Source organism: Lepidochelys kempii, chromosome 18 (genome assembly GCF_965140285.1).
Source record: "Lepidochelys kempii isolate rLepKem1 chromosome 18, rLepKem1.hap1, whole genome shotgun sequence".
Taxonomy (NCBI): Eukaryota; Metazoa; Chordata; order Testudines; family Cheloniidae; genus Lepidochelys; species Lepidochelys kempii.
In genome coordinates, this window is record NC_136397.1 from 14,420,344 (window position 1) to 14,437,620 (window position 17,277).

A 17,277-nucleotide genomic window follows, 5' to 3' on the forward strand; every position below is an offset into this window, starting at 1 on the left:
GATCCCAACCTCATGGAGGGGAGGATGGTTTGTGGTGAGAGCATGTGAGTGGGATATTACCCATCTAATTGCAGGGCAGGAGTGAGGGACGAAAGTATGGGTACGGAGGGATTTCCCTAGGCTGGACTCCAAGGGATCTGTTCCAAGGTTCTAGAGTGACACAAAGTTGGATCAAAGTTTTAAAATGTATTTAACAAATTTACCTTTTTCAAAAAATCTTTTTGAGAGTCAATGCTCCATCTTAAATCAGTGTTCTCAATCCCTCAGACTACATCAGTCTTCCTCAGTACCCAATCCACACCAACCCCTCCCACTCCTGAAACTGCTTTGAAAAACTGTCCTTCATCAGTGGAAATATGCTCTAGAGTACCGTAACTTCACCAGAAACTCCTTAAGGGGATGTCTACACTGCAGCTAGGAACCTGTTTCCTGCTGCAGGAAGAGCAAATGTAGACATGCCCAGTGAGTGTAATCTAGGTCTGCAGACATTATAAGTGCTAATGACTCCATTCATCTCAGTGGGATGGGGTCACTCAGAAACCTAGGCTGCTCTGGGGTGGCCCATTAGTAGCAGGGGTTTCAGAGTTAACTACCCATTAATTTGTACTGGACAATTCACAGTTCTTCCAGGTACTGTTGCAGGCCCCCAGCCCAGTAGAGAATTCTGTAGGGAAGTGTCACTGCCACCCCATCGTCCCTTTGCTGTTAGCAAATTATAGGAGGACTGGGAAGCGCTGGTGGAATAATTTTTAACAAAAAGAACAGGAGTACTTGTGGGCACGTTAGAGACTAACAAATTTATTTGAGCATAGATTTTGTTTCATGTTCTCTGTGTATATAAAATCTCCCCACTGTATTTTCCACTGCATGCATCCAATGAAGTGAGCTGTAGCTCATGAAAGCATATGCTCTAATAAATTGGTTAGTCTCTAAGGTGCCACAAGTACTCCTTTTCTTTTCGCAGATACAGACTAACACGGCTGCTACTCTGAAACCTAATTTTGAACAGTACTTTGTCCCGGCAGTGCTCAGCACCACTATGTTACCCCCCAAACAGTTATGAAGACCAGTCCCTGAGAATGTTTTCAGAACAGTGGTAATTTCCCTGTACAGAAGGGGCTCAAAAAACTCTAAGATTCTCTGGATTCCACAAACACATTCCACCTGAGCCACTTAAGCAAAGCAAAGAGGCACTTTGGCTAAATCAGCACCAAGAATGGTCATGGAAGCATGGCTTATTTCATGGAAGATAGCTGCATGCCATCAGTTTCTTATCTACCCTTAATGTCAAATGGAAATGTCAGGTCCTTTACATGGGGGAACATTGACTGTTGTCCTATTTGTTCATTTATATAAAGCCTACGTGTTTTAGAAGAAACCTGAACTATTCTGCTGTAGGTGTCTTATTTCCATTTGAAAGTTCAAACTGTAAATGAACCTTACACTGGTCATGGGGACTGTCTCCTACTCCAGTGAAGCACAGTATGGGTGATAGGATGGCCCAAGTTTGCTCTGTTACACCAAGTGTGTCTTGTCAAAAAGCACATATCAAACATTGGTTTTAAGTTATGCTAGTTCTAAGCTTCTCAAATTCAACTCAGCTCCCACTGTGCAATTCAAATCCTGACTCCACCCCAGATACAAGAGGCTATAGAAAATAATGTTTCAAGGAATAAGCCTGAAAAAGGGGAAAAGATAACTAATAGAAGCGTATATAAGGTATATAAAGCTTCCTTAGGCCAGTACAACTCCATTCGATTCAGCAGGAATCACCAAAAATAACCAAAGCCTAAAGAGCACCATTAACCCCTGCTTACCTTTCTAAGTTGCTATAGTGCACCACTGTATGGCATGAGTGTACCATCTTGGCATTGCTTTCCCTAGTGGGATTCTGTTCCATTGCACTTATACACGCCTGCCTCCCCGCTAATGAACCAACCAAAAGTCTGCAAACCAAGTAAGTAGCTCTCACCTTCCCCATTATAATGCCTGTTCATTTGCTTAAAAAAATAAAAATAAAAAAAATATTGGAGCTGGAAAGAAAATCTCAAAGCCTGAGGCCAAACTTACTTCGGTATAAGTAGATTGCTCAGGGGGTGTGAAAAATCCACACCCCGTAGCAACACACTGACCTAACACCCAGTGTAGATAGCACTATGACATGGGAGAGTTTCTCCAATTGACATAGTTAATCCACCTTTGTGAGTGGCGGTAGCTATGCCAATGGGAGCTCTCCCATCAGCATAGTACTGTCTTCACTAAGGCCAGCTCTATACTATCACTCACTTTGATATAATTTATGCTCCTGGGTGAATTCTGTGCCGATGTGCAATGCAGAATTTGTGCAGAATTAATGTTCTTTGTAGAATTTTATTTTACCCCTGCAAAATAGGCGCTGCAAAGCTGCTGGACCTGGCAGAGTTCAGCTTACCAGCTCACAGTGTGCCTGCATGGGAGGCATGGGCAGGCTGCAGTTGCTGGCATGGCCTGAATGAAGGAAGCATTGTGTGGGCCACAGCCTTGCAGCAAGTAGAGCTCTGAGTCCAGCAGGGATGCAGACTGCACACACGGGCTACCGAGCCTGATCCTCATCTGCCCAGGGATGGGAGCAGACCCAGCTGCGCCATCTCTCCCAAACGGTGAGGAAGGGAAGGCTGCACCGCATTCCGCAGAGGGACAGTAACGAAGCTGCACAGAAAGGAGCCTGTGGCTGGGCTCTGGGGAGGAGCGAGGGTGCGGGCATCTGGGCCTGGGGGCACCTCGCAGCTGGTCTCTGGGGGGAAGAGGTGCAAGTGTCTGGGCCAGCAACCCCCAAATACCCCCTCCCAGTGTACACACCCCTCCAGCATGCTCCGAATACCCACCCCTATTGTACGCCCCCCTTCCAACTGCCCCTCGCCCTGCCATTGTCCTCTATTTAGGAACTTGAAATATGGTACCCCTACGCGGGCAAGGCAAAAAAGTGAGAATCAACTACGAGATGTGTCCAGCTGGCATGTGTGACACACCGAGTCAGGCACTCAACAAAAGCATAGAGGTTTCTTTAATTCTCTACTCATGGGGAAATCTTTTGTTGTTGACTGTATTGTTACAGACATACTTGCTGACAGATATTTTGAAATAAATCATCAAAATAACTGAAACTGGAGGGATTATATTGTGTTATTCTGACAAATAAAACATGGAGACTTTTAAAATATAGGGTGCAGAATTTTTAATTTTTTGGCACAGAATTCTGCCAGGAGTAAAACGTTCATTGCTCAGGGGTGCAAATAAGCCACCCTCCTGAGCAATGTAAGTTACACCCACCGAAGCAGAGCTTCTCCCGCTGACATAGCTACCACCTCTCATGGAGGTGGATTTAATATGCCAACGGGAGAACTCTCTCCCATCGGCACAGAGCATCTCCACCAGACGCACTGTAGCGGAGCAGCTGCATCAGTGCAGGTGCACAGATAAATAACTTATTGTAAATAACTTATTGTAATATAGTTCACAAAAAATGCCAGCCACTGACACATCTACAGAAGGAAGGGAAGACACTTCAGATTTTATGAATTTATGTATCTCCTGTAAGAGCCAAGTGCCTGGTGTTCAGTTATGGAACACAAAGACAGGAAATAGTTTTGGGGACGGGGAAAAAAATGTATCCGGCTATCCCCCTACAAATAACTGCTCCCAAACAGCTCAAACTTTTGCCCATTTCGGAATTTTGTTTCCTAGACAGATACTGAAATTATGGAAGAAATTAAAAAAAAAGACAGAAATGCCCTTCTCAGTTGCGTTCCTACCCATTCCACATATTTTAATCACACACAATTTTACCGTAAGACCCAAAAGTCCCAGTAGCAACTGAGGCATCCCCATGCTTGGTACTGAACAATCACATAAAGACGCAGTGTTTGCCGCAAAGAGCTTACAACTAGACTGGACAAAATTGGATTTTATTTTTTAAGAATTTGGACAAATACCCATTTTTAAGCATGTTTTCAACTTTTTACAGGTGTGGAAAATGAACGGGGGGGGGGTCAGACACTAATTATTTAACGGCAGGGGACATAACTACTTGTGGACTGCCAAAGCTTTGTAACTGTTAAAACACAAGCTGTCAACATCACGTCAAAATATTCGGAGCAGGCGGCTACTAAATCAAACTAAAAAGTGCTGAAGCATCATCTTCCTTAGCTGCAAATGTTGATAATCCAGGGAAATATATCCCCCCCCCCCACACGGTTTACGGTGAAACGGACCTTTATAGCCATTTTTCGATCAAATCTCATCCTCCCAAGCCTCTTTAGAGCCTAAATACCCGGGGGGGGGGGGGTCAGACAGGGCCACGGCACCCGAACAGGACAGCTCCGACGGTTTATGGACCGCCTAGTCCCGTGAGCATCTGTCCTTCCTACTCCAGCCCGGTCGGGGCCAAAGCTCCCAGCGGCCGGGGTCTTTTCTCCTCTTTTGCCGCCTGTGCGCCAGTGACAAGCTCGGGGGAGAGCTACGCCTCCTCCCCTGCTTAGCAGAGGGCGCCGGGCTTCCTGCCCCTTCAGTCTCTCTCCTTCAGCCACCCGCATGGCGAGCACGGTCCCCTCCACGCGTCGTCCCCCGTCCCGCCCGGCCAGCCGGCCCCACCACGCGCCCGCAAGAGCGCCACCCGCCGCGGCGGCAGCGCCCGGGACCCCGGTCCACTTCCCGGATTCCCCCTTCGACCGCACCCCGCCTCCCGCGGCGGCAGGACCCAGGCACCCATCGCCGCCTCCGCACAAAGGGAGCCCCGCGCGGGGGGGGGGGGAAGCGAGGCAGCAGGGAAAGCCCCGCTCCCCGGCGGAGCGCCTACGGGAGGAGCCCGGCGGCAGCGGGCCGGCCGGCGCGGTTCCGCTTCCCGCGCCCATGCGGCAGAAGAGGAGGCCGCCCCTTACCTCCGCGCGATCCTGCAGAGGAGCAGCCCGGCGGCGGCGGCGGCGCAGACGGTGACCCCCAGCCCCCCGGCCAGGCCGGCGACCGGGCAGCCGGCCAGCAGCGCGCTGGCCGCCTCCATTGCCGGAGAGCGGCCCGCGGAACGCCCGGTAACGGCCCGGTAACGGCCCGCCCGCCCCGAAGGCGGAGTAGCCGCGCGGAGAACGCGCCCGGGCCCCTCCGCGCGCTCCCTCGCCAGCCGATCCGCCGCCTGTGACCTTCGCCGCCGCGCTTTGTAAGCGCCGCCGGCCGCCCCTCCGCCCCGCCGCGCGCCCGCCGGTCCGCCAATCAGCGGCGGGCAGAGGGGGCGGGCGGGGATCGCGGAGGCTTGGCGGAGGGGGGAAGCGTGCAAGTGACTCATGCCTCGGAGGCGGCCCCCGGCTGCTGCGTCTGCAGCGGCTGGCCGGCGGAGGTGGGCGTAGGAGTGGAGGAGGCAGCGTGAAAGGCCAATGTCGTGCCAGGGGGGGCTGTGAATCAGGGAAGGCGGGCGTGTGTGTGATTCAAGCGCGCAGCGGCCGGCCTGGCAGGGAGGAAGAAGAGGGCAGTGGTCCGACAGCCGCACGGATTGGTCGCTGCACGCACCAGGAGGGCAGCTGGGGAGAGACGGGTTGTGAAACGTTAAGATCGTGCGGAGCCAGGGAGGCGGCGGAGAAGGTCGTGTTAGAGGGACGGGCAGGGGGCCAATCCCTCTCCAAGTCCGAGCAGGTTCCCTACCTGGGGTGCAGATGCTAGGGGAGTGAGAGTCAGAAAATGTTGAAGATCCAGGCTGCGGCTTGTACGAACTGATTCTGTGCACTGCCCTCAGCTTGGACTGTGAAGAGTGACCCTGTTCCCTTTCCTCATGGGAAATGTTTCATCTTATCTACTACCCTGGGGCTTGCAAACAATGGAAAGACCCAGGGCTGCAACCCCCTCCGGTTTTCAGACTGGCAAGGTAAATCTCGGTTTTTCAATAAGTTTCTGGTCTTTGAGAGAAAAATGACATGAAAGTATGCTAGTTTTGCTTGACAAATGCAGGTTAGTTACCGGTCTCCTCTACATCAGCCCAGCACTGGCTTTCCGAGCCTATGGCTAGAGTCAGTAATTTGATGGAAGAGTAACTGGGGCAGGGCCCTCTCTCTCCTGCCTCTGTTCAAGTCCACGTCCTCCTCAGAGACCTTTTGCCTGGACGAACACTGGGTGCAGGTTGTTTACAATATTAGTTTCCACCGCCCATATACTCTACACAGCACCACTCCAACAGTCCTGGAGAACCCTCCGCTCCTGGGGCAAGCAGGAAAGAGCACTCTTCCTGTCTGCTTCCCTGCACTTCCTTCCTGTGCCTTTTGTACCATCTGTCTAATTAGCCTCGCAGTTCTCAGCCCATCAGTTAGGCACAGCTCTTCTTAATGAGGTCTGCTCTCAAGTATTGAATTAGAACTGCTGTACCCAGCAGTCTGTCACACACCTCCTTACCCCCTCCTCCACCATCCCTTACCAGAGGTGCCTCCATGTAGGAGTCTCTCTCTCTCCCTAGGGTAATCATCTGGGTCACCCTGGTGGAGTCTGCTCATTTTCCACCCACAGAAATCACACTTTGTGGGAGGAGGATACCCCCACAGCTCAGGCTTAGCCCACAAGTCTTCACAGCATGGGCACCTGGGGGAATGGCTCACAAGATTCTCTCCCTTTGTATCTAGCAACGGATCAAGGTTACTCTCTTTATCCCACTGCTCACTCGGGGCCTCGGGTTCTCCAAATCCTCAAAACCATGCCTGGGTTTCTTCTCCTTGGGGCTGTGGAGCAGGGGACTTCATAGGTCCATCAGGCTCTACTAAGGAGTTCAGGCTATTTCCCCTGTACCTCCTTCCTTAATTCCTATCCCCGCACCCTCAGTTTCCTGAAGGACTCTCCTTTCCTTCTGACTTACGCTTTGTTGTCTAGAGGCTTCTACTGCTTTTCTTTCGGGCTCATTCTCTTCTCTTTCCTCTGGCTTCTTTTTCCCCACCCTGGGATTCCTTATACCGCCTTGTTTCCCTGTTGGGAAGGGGTTCCAGTCAGTGCCCAATACAACCAGATAGGACAGCCCGTCCACTACCCCAACCTGTTTCCAACAAAACCTCCCACTGACCTCAAGGCGCACCCAGGCCATAGGGCAGCATTTCTTATCCCCATGGACTCACTATGTTCCTAGTTGCTCCTAGAATCATCCAGTAAGACTTCACCAGCTCCCTCCAGACCAGAGAGCAAGCTGAGGCTGTATCCACAAGTCCCCTCCAGAGAGTTTCCTTCCCACCATAACTGAAGTGTGGACAGTTTGTCCATTGCTTTTCTCTAGTTTTGGCCCAGCTACAAAACTCAGCAAAACCACAGTCCATGTACAGGCAATCCCTGCGTGTGTCCCTGTCACCTGTCTCTCTATCCCCTTCCTGCTGAGGGTCTCTGGTCTGCCTCCCATGCTCCAGATCCCTATATGGTAATCCTCCCTTTGTGGGAAAGTCCACCTCTGTGCATTCCTCAGTTAATATTATGGCCGCATCCATCAGACCCCGTAGATGCTTCCTGGCCCACACTTGGTTATTCTCAGGAAGGCCCTGAAGGAACTGTTCTAGCACCAGAGCTCCCTTATTCCCCGCCCCCCAGTTTGGGTGTCTGGTCTCAGTCAGCAGATGGCCTAGTCCATCTGCCTTTGGGTGAATGCCCAGGGCCATAAACCCCCAGCCCGCCTTGCAGATCAGAACTTTCAGTGGAACTTCAGTGGGCAGCCCCACCCGCTCCAGAATGGCTCCCCTCACTGCCTTGTAATTCGTGGCTTAAGCCTCATTCAGAGCCATATAGGCCACTTGGGCTTTCCCCACAGATAGGGAGCCAGCCTCAGGGCCCAGGTTCCCCTATCCCAACCTGCATCCATACCTACCCTCTCAAAAGTACCCAGAATGCATCAGGATCCTCAGCAGGGCCTATCTTATGTAGGCCCTAGGCCCTGTGTCTGGTTTACCATCCCCCATCACAGGACTCACCACTTTCTGTAGGAGCTGCTGTGACATGTTGGCAAGCTTTTCTGCTGTAAGGCCTGCCTCTCCATGCAATAGGCTTGTTGGAAACTTTGCAGGGTCTTCTCTGTTTCACCAGCCATTGCAGGGTCTCCTCCATCATCCAGGCCACCAAACCTTCACGCTGGCTACGATCCCAGACAAGCCCCCACGTGTGGCAACCCCCCCCCAGCCCCCGCTCAAGTTCACAGACAGTTCAGAGGCCTTTTCAGGTAAAACACCCAGTGCTGTTTATTTGCAATATTAGTCTGCACCACCCCCATATCCTCCCTCCAACAGTCCTATGGAGCCCTCAGCTCCCAAGGCAAGCAGGGAAGACCAGTCTCTCCCATCCCACTTTCTTCCTGTGCCTTTTGTATCATCTGCCTAACAGCCTGATTAGCCTCTCAGTCCTCCTCAGCCCAGCAGTTAGGCACAGCTCCTCTTAACGAGGTCTGCTCTGTTAGAGCCGCAGTGACCAAAGTGCTGGCTCAGCTGCTATTTCCCAGCACCCCTCTGGTCCCCTGCTTTTGACCCTGTTGAATCATTCTTTGTCCCCTGCTTGACTTGAACCTTGGATTTAGTGCTTCCTCCCCTCAGGCTGGGGGAGGGGCCTTCTGATACAGGTAGGCTGGTTCCCTTCCCCCTCCCCCCTGAATTTAATAGATGATGTTGCCCAGTACACAGCTGTGAAATGGAAGTGGCACCTGGGCTGCAGCTTCTGGCTGGCTGGAAGTGGGACAGCTCTTTGGCTATAAAGAGGGTCAGTTCAATAGAGAGGTGCAGCCTAGGATCAACAAGAGGGGCTGCTTTTAAGAAACCAGCACTAGTTTTACATTTCTCAACTTCTGGACACCTGTATTTGGCCTAGTTTTCCAGAGGTGCTAAGTACCCACAGTTCCCACTGACATCAAAGAAAATTCCAGGTGTGAGAACTTCTGAAAACCAAAGACCAAGCTGTTTCAAAACCTGGGCCCCCAGAATCAATGGACAAATCAGAAAATTTGGCTGAGACACCTGTATTCTAATCCTAGCTCTGACACACTCCCTCCTTCTGGCATTGGTCAAGTTGCTTATAATTTCTGCCTCCTTTACTTCCAACTGTACAAGAGATATCTACCCACTTCATAATTACGAAGCAAGGCTGCTTCCACATGAGTACTTACTAAAAATGAAACAGGACCACAAAGACAGGTGGGGATGAGGCAGAACATGAAAGAAAAGGGGAATAGAGAATGGAATGAATATACACAAACTCTTCAAAGTTGGAGGTAATCAGCTACTTTTCAGGAGGAGGAAAAAGAAGTGACAGATCAAGACTGCACCACTTTCTCTAGGCACGACCATAATATATAACCAGTCATGCAAACAGCCTTCTGAGGAGCCAGGACACTACACCTGATCCATCCTCTCACCATCAATTCCATCAGAGCTACCCCAAAAATTAGACTTACAGAAACTGGTATCCTGAACCACCGTACGGCTTGTTTTAACCATTCTCCTACAACGGGTGAAATCCTGGCCTCACTGTTGTCAATGCGAGTTTTGCCACTGACTTCAATGGGGCCAGGATATTACCCAGTATTTGCAACATGGTGTTAGGAAGCAAGAACCTGGAAGTGAAACAAGTGACATTGACTAGTATATTTTCATTACCTAAACAGAATGAATTTTTAAAAAGACCACATCAATTGTGAAAAAACACAAACATCTCATCATAAAAAGGACTCCCCTGCCTTTTTAGAGTATTTTAACATGAATGTCCCTTGAACTATTTCCAGTCCTTTCCTCCAATAATGGAGTTAGGCCTAGACTTACTGAAGCAGACTTCAGTGAGAGATTACTCACAAAGCATGACATTAAATGTGTATAAATCTTTACAGGATTAGGGTCTTAGACTTTTGAACTTTTTGGATTTTAGTGTAAGGGGAGGGAATAATTTAAACTTGAATTCATCTTCCAACAGCTGTCAATATGATACTTTCAATCACCATCAAATAATTTGCCAAGGTCATTAGTAAAAACAAAATCCAAAACACCTTATTGAACAGGCTTAGGTATTTTAAAAAACCCTGTTTGTAATCTCAAGTTTTGAGCTTCAAGCAAACCACTAGTTTCCCTTTTTCTAAAAGGGAAGCACCAGCAGCTCAGACACTTGACCAATGCTGTAAAAGGGAGCCAATGTACATGAAAAACAGGAATAATTTAAGAAAGCAGATCTCAGATTCAAGTTTTGAAGGAATAAGCAGCAAAAATCTTTTGGTTTTCAAAACTGACAGTTTAGAGTCCCACAAGGGTTTTAGAAGAGAGACAAGAAGCAAAACTATTTTAAGAGTCCTTTCACAATTTCTAGTTTATTCAACTTTCAATTTTTTTAATTTTAAATTCAAATTAAATGTTACATTCTCTCCTTGCCAATGAACCACTGTAGGATTTAATAAATTCTTCTATAGTTACATTGGGCCTCATCTATAGGGTACATATGCTTCACTTCCTCCTACCTCTGCAGTTGTCCTCAAGGGGGGCTTAACTGTTAGCATCCAGATTGGCATTCTAGTACAGAGACAGAGTGGGTCAGTAAGTACATTTCTAACCATCATGGTTATTCTCATTAGCCTTTTATAAGCAGACAGGATTCTAGAGCCCTAGCCTCACTCCTGGGCTTTTTCCTAACTATTTGTAACACACTCCGAAGTCTGGGTTTGCTTCTTGGTGAAGTTAGAGAAGTAAACACTGGTGCATGCCCAAGAATTCAACACCTGCTGAAGTCACGAGGAGCTCAGTTGTTCAGTTCCACTGTAGAAAAGACAGAAGATGATCTTTCTTGCGCTGTAGCATTTGTCTCAGCTGTCAAAGCAAATTACACTAATGGGTACAAGAACACAGTGGCCAGTCAAAAAGGCAAAACCAATTGTAACCCTTTAAGTCCCCCCAAAATAATCCAGAAACACCCAGCAATTATACCCGGACAGTGATATCTAGGCCGCTGGGTGCTACAACAATGTACGTGACTGCTTAAGTTTAAGCACCTTTCAAGAGCCCCATGAAAGGATTCGAGTTATGCAGGGTGCGTCATTTAAAATGGAAAGGCAGGAGCTATGTCACTGACTCGTGGTGAAAGATGACCAAAGTGTGTGTGTGTGTGTGGGGGAGCCATTCAATCCGGTCTCTTTGGAGCACACAAGAGATTACTGAACCTACATTAAGTGGGGGGGGGGGAGAACAGTCCAATAGGTTGTACTGGAGTAGGAGATCTGTCTCTCTCCATTTTTAACTTCATACATGGTTTCCTTAAAGTCTCATTACATAACTTTATATGGTTTTTACTTAGCCCAGTGAGGTAGCAAGGGTTATCAGGAGGTAAAATGTGCATGATTCCATTCCAATCCCCAAGTTTCTATTTCCCGGGGCAAATCAGATTAATAATAATTATTGATATCACCAATTAAAACTGTTTAGCTCCTAGATATTGCACCAGAAAGTGGAGCTCTAGAGTTGGCTTCATACCTCGAAGAATTTGTACTGATTCCCCCATGCCATTCAGAAAAGAAGTCACCCACTGGAGATGAGGAAAGTAATAGATTAGAGAAGACTTAAATGATGCAAACATTAAATGAGGTGCCCCTCCCAAGTATGATTTAAGTTTATCTCAGGGGAGCTATTTTGCTTAGCCTTTACAGGAATGTCTTCCAACATAGTGGCTTATCCAGGAAATTCCGGCATGAACATTTTATACTGGTCGAGTTGCAAGTTACAAAGCTGCCTCACTGTGCTCAGTACCCCATTCTGAAAGATCACAGGAATGATGAGTATTACACCCATGAATCAGCCATGAAGCACACTGAAAAGTCTCAGGCCTCAGTACTTCTGGGAAACAATAGTGTGACACACCAGTGGTAGGTCTCAGTTTCAGACGCCAAACCAGTTCCTCTCCCACTTCAATACAGTTTTAATGACTATCAATCCAAGAGACATCTCAATAGCACAGGTACATATATGCCACATATACCTGTGCTTAAAGAAAAGGACAAACAAAACATACATAAATTAAATGCATGATTTAATTTAGTAGCAGTTTAATTCTGAATCATCTCTCCTTAAGTTAAAAAGTTTAATTAACTATTAACGTTAATGAGTTGAACCCTTCCAGAAAGCATGAATCCAAAAGGAAAAAAGTGTCCAGCAGGTGATCAGAGACTCATAGCTATTCTCCATCTTCATCACCTGTATCAGTCTCTTAAATGGCTATTTGCTCAAGTCAGTTTTTATTTTCCAAAGGATGTTCCCTGGCTCTGCTACTTAGTGCGGTCTTCCAACAGGTACACAATTAGCTCATAGGTGGACAACACAATGGCTGTGTTTGGTATCTGCCTGATGAGCTGCGCAAAGAGTCCTCTATAGAAAGCCAGGTAGCCTTCCTCACGTGCTACCAGACGAGCCGTCTGAAAGAAAGTCTTGTATTTTGTGCCTTCCTCTCGCAGTCTTGTCCGTATGACCTCTGGGGGGGAACAAACAGAGCACTAGGTTAGTGTCTCCAGTCAAATCCCCCAGCGCAGAAACACATACAGGTTTCGGAAAGAGCCTGCATAGCTTAGGGCAACCAGAACCTTACCCTGGACAAGTGAGATGCCTGTTGGATAATCCGCTCACCTACAAACCCTGGAGTCCTGCAGGCACTGCTCGTCAGGCAAGGCAGGAAGTTAAAATTGGCTTTCCACTTCCATGTAAACACCAAACTGCACAAAAAATGGATGGCTTGCTCATGACAGCTGTTAGTCAGCTGACTACCTCCTCTGTTTCTGCTCACATTCCCCACACTGTGCTTTGGGAAGGGGGTACACAGTTAAGTATGTCCTGTGCTCTCCTCAAGCTGGTGTATGGTGTGAGCTGTGGCTTGGTGGCATTTACTTACGATGAAACAGAGGGAAGCCACTTCTGATTTGGCACAGCTACAGTGTTGTTCAAGGCCATAGCTGTGATCGACAGATGCATTTGGGCTGGATTCCAATTGATTGAACAAGAGAGGCGGCTTGCAGTACAGTGCTTTCTGTGAGGGGCCCACCACTCTGAAACTAGCTTCCTCCTCTGCTCCAAAATAGCCAGGCTCCATTGAACTTCAGAACATCTTGCAAGATGCATCAATTTGTGTGGGCTGCTGTGGTGGGCAGCTTTGGAAAGGAATCAGATTTGGGGTGGGGGGATATCTGCATGGGGTGTGGGCTGTTTAGCTTTATGGCAGCGGCATCTACTCCCTTAGATAGGAGCCACTTGTAATTTGTATAAATCAAAACATTTATACAAGAATCAGGCTCTCTTTGGACAAGTCACCCTAGATTTTTTTTCTTACCTGACTCATTTGCACATAAATTTATATACTGTTCAGGTATGATGGAAGTCAAAAACAGTCTCTGTACAGTTGCAATAAAAACTGGCCTCATCTAATCTGTCTGGAGAGCTATGGCAGAGAAAGGCTTCTTATAGATTCAGAGCATTGATGGCACTATGAAATCTCTATGGAGTTGCATTCATTAAACAAGGTACCGAGGACAATTTAAAAAAGGAAGAGGAAGGCCTGGAATAGAATTAGTTTCTGACTAAAACTAAATTAGTCAATGGTTTGGTGAATCGGATTTCATGGTCTTTTCTCCCCCCTGGCTCTCTTCCATTTGTGATGTGATCTGTTGCCTAAAAGTGAGTGCCAAGAATGAGGTAAAAGCCCAGATTGGCATTTTCATGGTAGCATCTAAGGGTATCAGACTAAGAATTCAAGCCATGTTAACAGCCAGTATCTAGGGCTCTGATTTTAAAAGGAAGGAAAGAATTTGGCAGAGAGAGATGTGCAGGGAATCAGAATAATTTTTCCATAAAGCACAGCATATAGCGGAGTAAAGAAATACTGCCGGATAAGGAAGAGAATATCTTTGGCATTTTAGGACCAGCCTCATTGCCCTGTTTCCATCTCTCCCTTTAGCAGCCTTCTCCGTGCTACCCCTTCTGTATGGAACTCCCATCAATTTTCATTGTCTGAGGGGATGGTGATGGCTAGGCCAAATCCCTGCTAAACCCCTCTACTGAGCTGCCTACAAGAGGTGGGATGCGGCATCTATTTAACCACAATGACAAGCATAATCCAAATGCTGCAACCTTGTCATTCCCCAGCCCCCTTCTCCCTTGATGCATCTCTTCAGGACAGAAACAATAGTCTATTTGTTCTGTAAAGCACTTACCTCCAGTCATTTATGTGGCACTCAAAGTGAGCTAATAAAAATGAAAAACACACTCATGCTCCAAAGACCTGTGAGGAGCTGGATGAGGCTAATAGTGAAGAACAAGAGAAGGGAGGGAGAAGAGTTCGCTTTCTGTAGCGAACCTCCTTCAGGAAGTCCCAGCAATCAGCTGTTTAGCTAGCAAGGAGTAAGGGGAACAATGCTGAAGATCTGGGTACATAGACAGTCACTGCAGTAACATGGCATCTGCAGACATCCAGATTAATAAGAATATTACAGCACTGTCAGCCATAGAATAATACAGACTAAAGGCAACAGCTGTTCTACTGTACTGGTAAATGGAGAGTTTTAACATACCATGCGGATAAGCAATACAGGAGGCACAGCCCTTAGAAACAGCAGCAGCAAACATCAGTCCAAAAAAGTTTGTGGAGTTCCTCTTGGTCCCATTAGTAGGGGAAGGGGGCAGCTGGACATCCTTCAGGTGCTTCTTTAAACTTTCATAAATAGCAAAGCAGATAATGGTCTCCGAAATCCCAGCATAGGAGGCCGTCAAGCCTCTGTAAAAACCACGGACCCCTTCTGTCTGGTAAACGTATCTAGCACACTGCCAAGCATTCATCGGCTTTGAACCCCTGACTCTAAAGGGAGCAAATTAAAACAGGGTTAGAACAAGGCAAAACTCAAGAGGTTCAAAAATCTGCACAGACATTACAAATGAAAAGTGATCCAGGAGAAACAAGAACAGCTCTCTGCTAAGTGTAGCTGCAGGAATTTTCTAGGAATGCTGTGCAGAGACTTTTAATGTTCCTTTCATTGCTTTTGGCATTGTAGTCACATTTCAAATGCCAGTAGCAGGACTGTAATGCTAATTGTGCACATTTGCCTTTTCCAGTCAGCTAATACATGCCTGTGCTAATCTTTTCAGCGCCAGTCCTGGCTCCTCTGTCATAGTTTAGTGCTTTAATAACAGTACTATGGAGGGAGCATTGCTTTTTATTGAACTAGCAATTTCCTTCTTGTCTGGTTGGGGTGGGGCCAGAGACAAAGGTCTGTCTGTGGAATGATTCTTCAGGTAACAAGCAGCATTTAGGTTCAAAGGTGCCACCTAGTGAACTACTGGAGTTAGGCTTTTTAAATAATTTATAAACTGCGTAAACCAACATATTTTCAAGTACTTCTTGGTGAGTAATCTCAGTATCTTAAGGATCTTTCTGATCTATCACCAAACATATCCCTGGGAAAAAAATTGCCATTTTAAAGAGTCACATTATTAATGTAACCTTAACTATAGCAGAGCTCTCACTGTGCTAGAATCCCTCATGGCTTTCACATCCACCGGTGGATGTGAATCATTCAGCGCCAAGCTGTTACTATCAATTTTTACGTAAGACTATCCTCTGTCTCTAGAACATGTGGTTGAGAGTAATAGAGTCTTGAAGGGGGAGCCAAAGGACTTTAAACCCCTGAAGGGGACCCTTTTATTGCCATTATAGTGTTCTATGAAATTAAACAACCTCAATGATAGGATTTTTAAAAAAAACTTCACATTGTTCAGAGCATAGCTAATGGGCAGTTACGGAGGGGCTTGTATTATTGAACTAGCCGAAGAGAATATAGAACCTACTTCTGTATGATTTAGGGCCAATATTAATGCTTTTTTTGTCGTAGAGGGGACACACATTGCATCCTCAGTCCTGACCTTTACCTCGTTGAACCCACCCTGAGCATTTCTCTTCGGTGCTTGGATAGTTCGGTAATGGGGGTCATACAAGTGCCGCACAATCTTTCATGTACTTAGGTTTGACACCACTGTGTGTGAGGTGGGAAAAATGGGGAACTGAGGCAGAGAAAAAGACTAGTGACTTGTCCAAGGCCACACAAGAAGTCTGGGGCAGAGGTGGGAACTGAACGTGGGTCTTGAATCCCAAGCTAGCACCAATTGGACCATCCTTCCCCTCCTCAGTAGTGACCCCTCTTGTCAAATTAAGGTACAAAACTGATAGGCTTAAGCTGTACCCTGGTCATCTGACAGGACAGGGACTTAAAGGGTATGGGGGTTGACTGGGACAGGGAATAGGAAAAGCGCTTTGTCAGGGATGCCAGAGCCACAGATGGAAGGGGCAAGAACGTGTGTTTTGGAGCTCCTCTCAACTAAGATGACCCGATTTCTTTCAGTCACTTACTTCCGTTCCAGCTGCATTCTGGTTTTCACCATCCATATAGGGTTCATCAGGGAATTTGTGACAAAAGCTGAAAGACAAAGAAAACAAAAAAACAGCGTAATTAAGAGGGATTGGTTGCTGCAATAACCATGACAATTGCTAAGCTTTAATGCTCTGTAGTCCCATAGGCGAGATTCTATTTAGAGATTTCAGAACAGGAAGTATAGGGAGGGACGTAGTCAGTTTGGAATCAACACACTGCTACAGAATCATAGCAAGTTCCCCTTATGAGGTATTCATTCTCTCTACCGTAGGATTTTGTTAGCACTCAGCACTGGTATTATTATGTAGCCCGGGTTGCTGTAAACAATCTTTCTATAAGATTTAATATTTACTGATTGGTTTTAGAATAATTTATTAACTTGTCCATGAACCAATCATCCATACCAGATAGTTCAAGACTCTAGGTGGTGCTGTTGAGCCATCTCCTTAACTGAACCCATCCATGCTTGAAATAATTTGAGAATGTTTTTTAATGGGCAGTTAGGTGACTTAGGTCTGAGTAAACTGGTGCAGTCATCCTGAGGTAAATTCTCCCAGAACAGCAAAGTACCATCCCAACACTGACAAAGAGAGAGACTACAAAGAATAGCTGATTTAAAAACCATTCTGATTGGGGATTGGCTGATTTCAATTAAATTGCACCTTTCCTTATTGTTCACAGGAGCATCAGCATAACCTCCTCCTCCTCGTCTGCAAATGGCAAACGTATTTTCAGAAGAAATGTACACAAAGTTTTCCACATTAAAAGGGTTCCTACATAAGCAAGATGAAATACACTTGAGCACTAGCACATTCACTTGATATTGTGCTGCATGAGAGGTTAGTAACTTCACCTCTTCCCACCCCTTAAATCTTTAA

The 17,277-nt window shown here is 47.0% G+C and overlaps 2 protein-coding genes and 1 long non-coding RNA gene across 7 annotated transcripts in view; 1 reads left to right on the forward strand and 2 right to left on the reverse strand.

The window, feature by feature from the left end:
- TMEM201 (transmembrane protein 201) overlaps positions 1–5,249 on the reverse strand; it is a 50,436-nt gene extending 45,187 nt beyond the window's left edge. For both annotated transcript variants that reach the window (XM_073316751.2, XM_073316750.2), the window contains exon 1: positions 4,917–5,249. In XM_073316751.2, the coding sequence (XP_073172852.2) occupies positions 4,917–5,035 (119 nt within the window). In that variant the 5' untranslated portion in view covers positions 5,036–5,249. The remainder of the gene's footprint in view (positions 1–4,916) is intronic.
- LOC140900113 (uncharacterized) overlaps positions 5,209–17,277 on the forward strand; it is a 33,777-nt gene continuing 21,708 nt past the window's right edge. For all 3 annotated transcript variants that reach the window (XR_012155563.2, XR_012155564.2, XR_012155562.2), the window contains exons 1-2: positions 5,209–5,887; positions 17,081–17,238. This is a non-coding gene — a long non-coding RNA (uncharacterized LOC140900113). The remainder of the gene's footprint in view (positions 5,888–17,080; positions 17,239–17,277) is intronic.
- Positions 12,024–17,277, reverse strand: part of SLC25A33 (solute carrier family 25 member 33) — a 34,399-nt gene continuing 29,145 nt past the window's right edge. For both annotated transcript variants that reach the window (XM_073316755.1, XM_073316757.1), the window contains exons 5-7: positions 16,378–16,444; positions 14,549–14,832; positions 12,024–12,462 (exon numbers count right to left, since the gene is read on the reverse strand). In XM_073316755.1, coding sequence (XP_073172856.1) covers positions 12,260–12,462; positions 14,549–14,832; positions 16,378–16,444 — 554 coding nt within the window. In that variant the 3' untranslated portion in view covers positions 12,024–12,259. The remainder of the gene's footprint in view (positions 12,463–14,548; positions 14,833–16,377; positions 16,445–17,277) is intronic.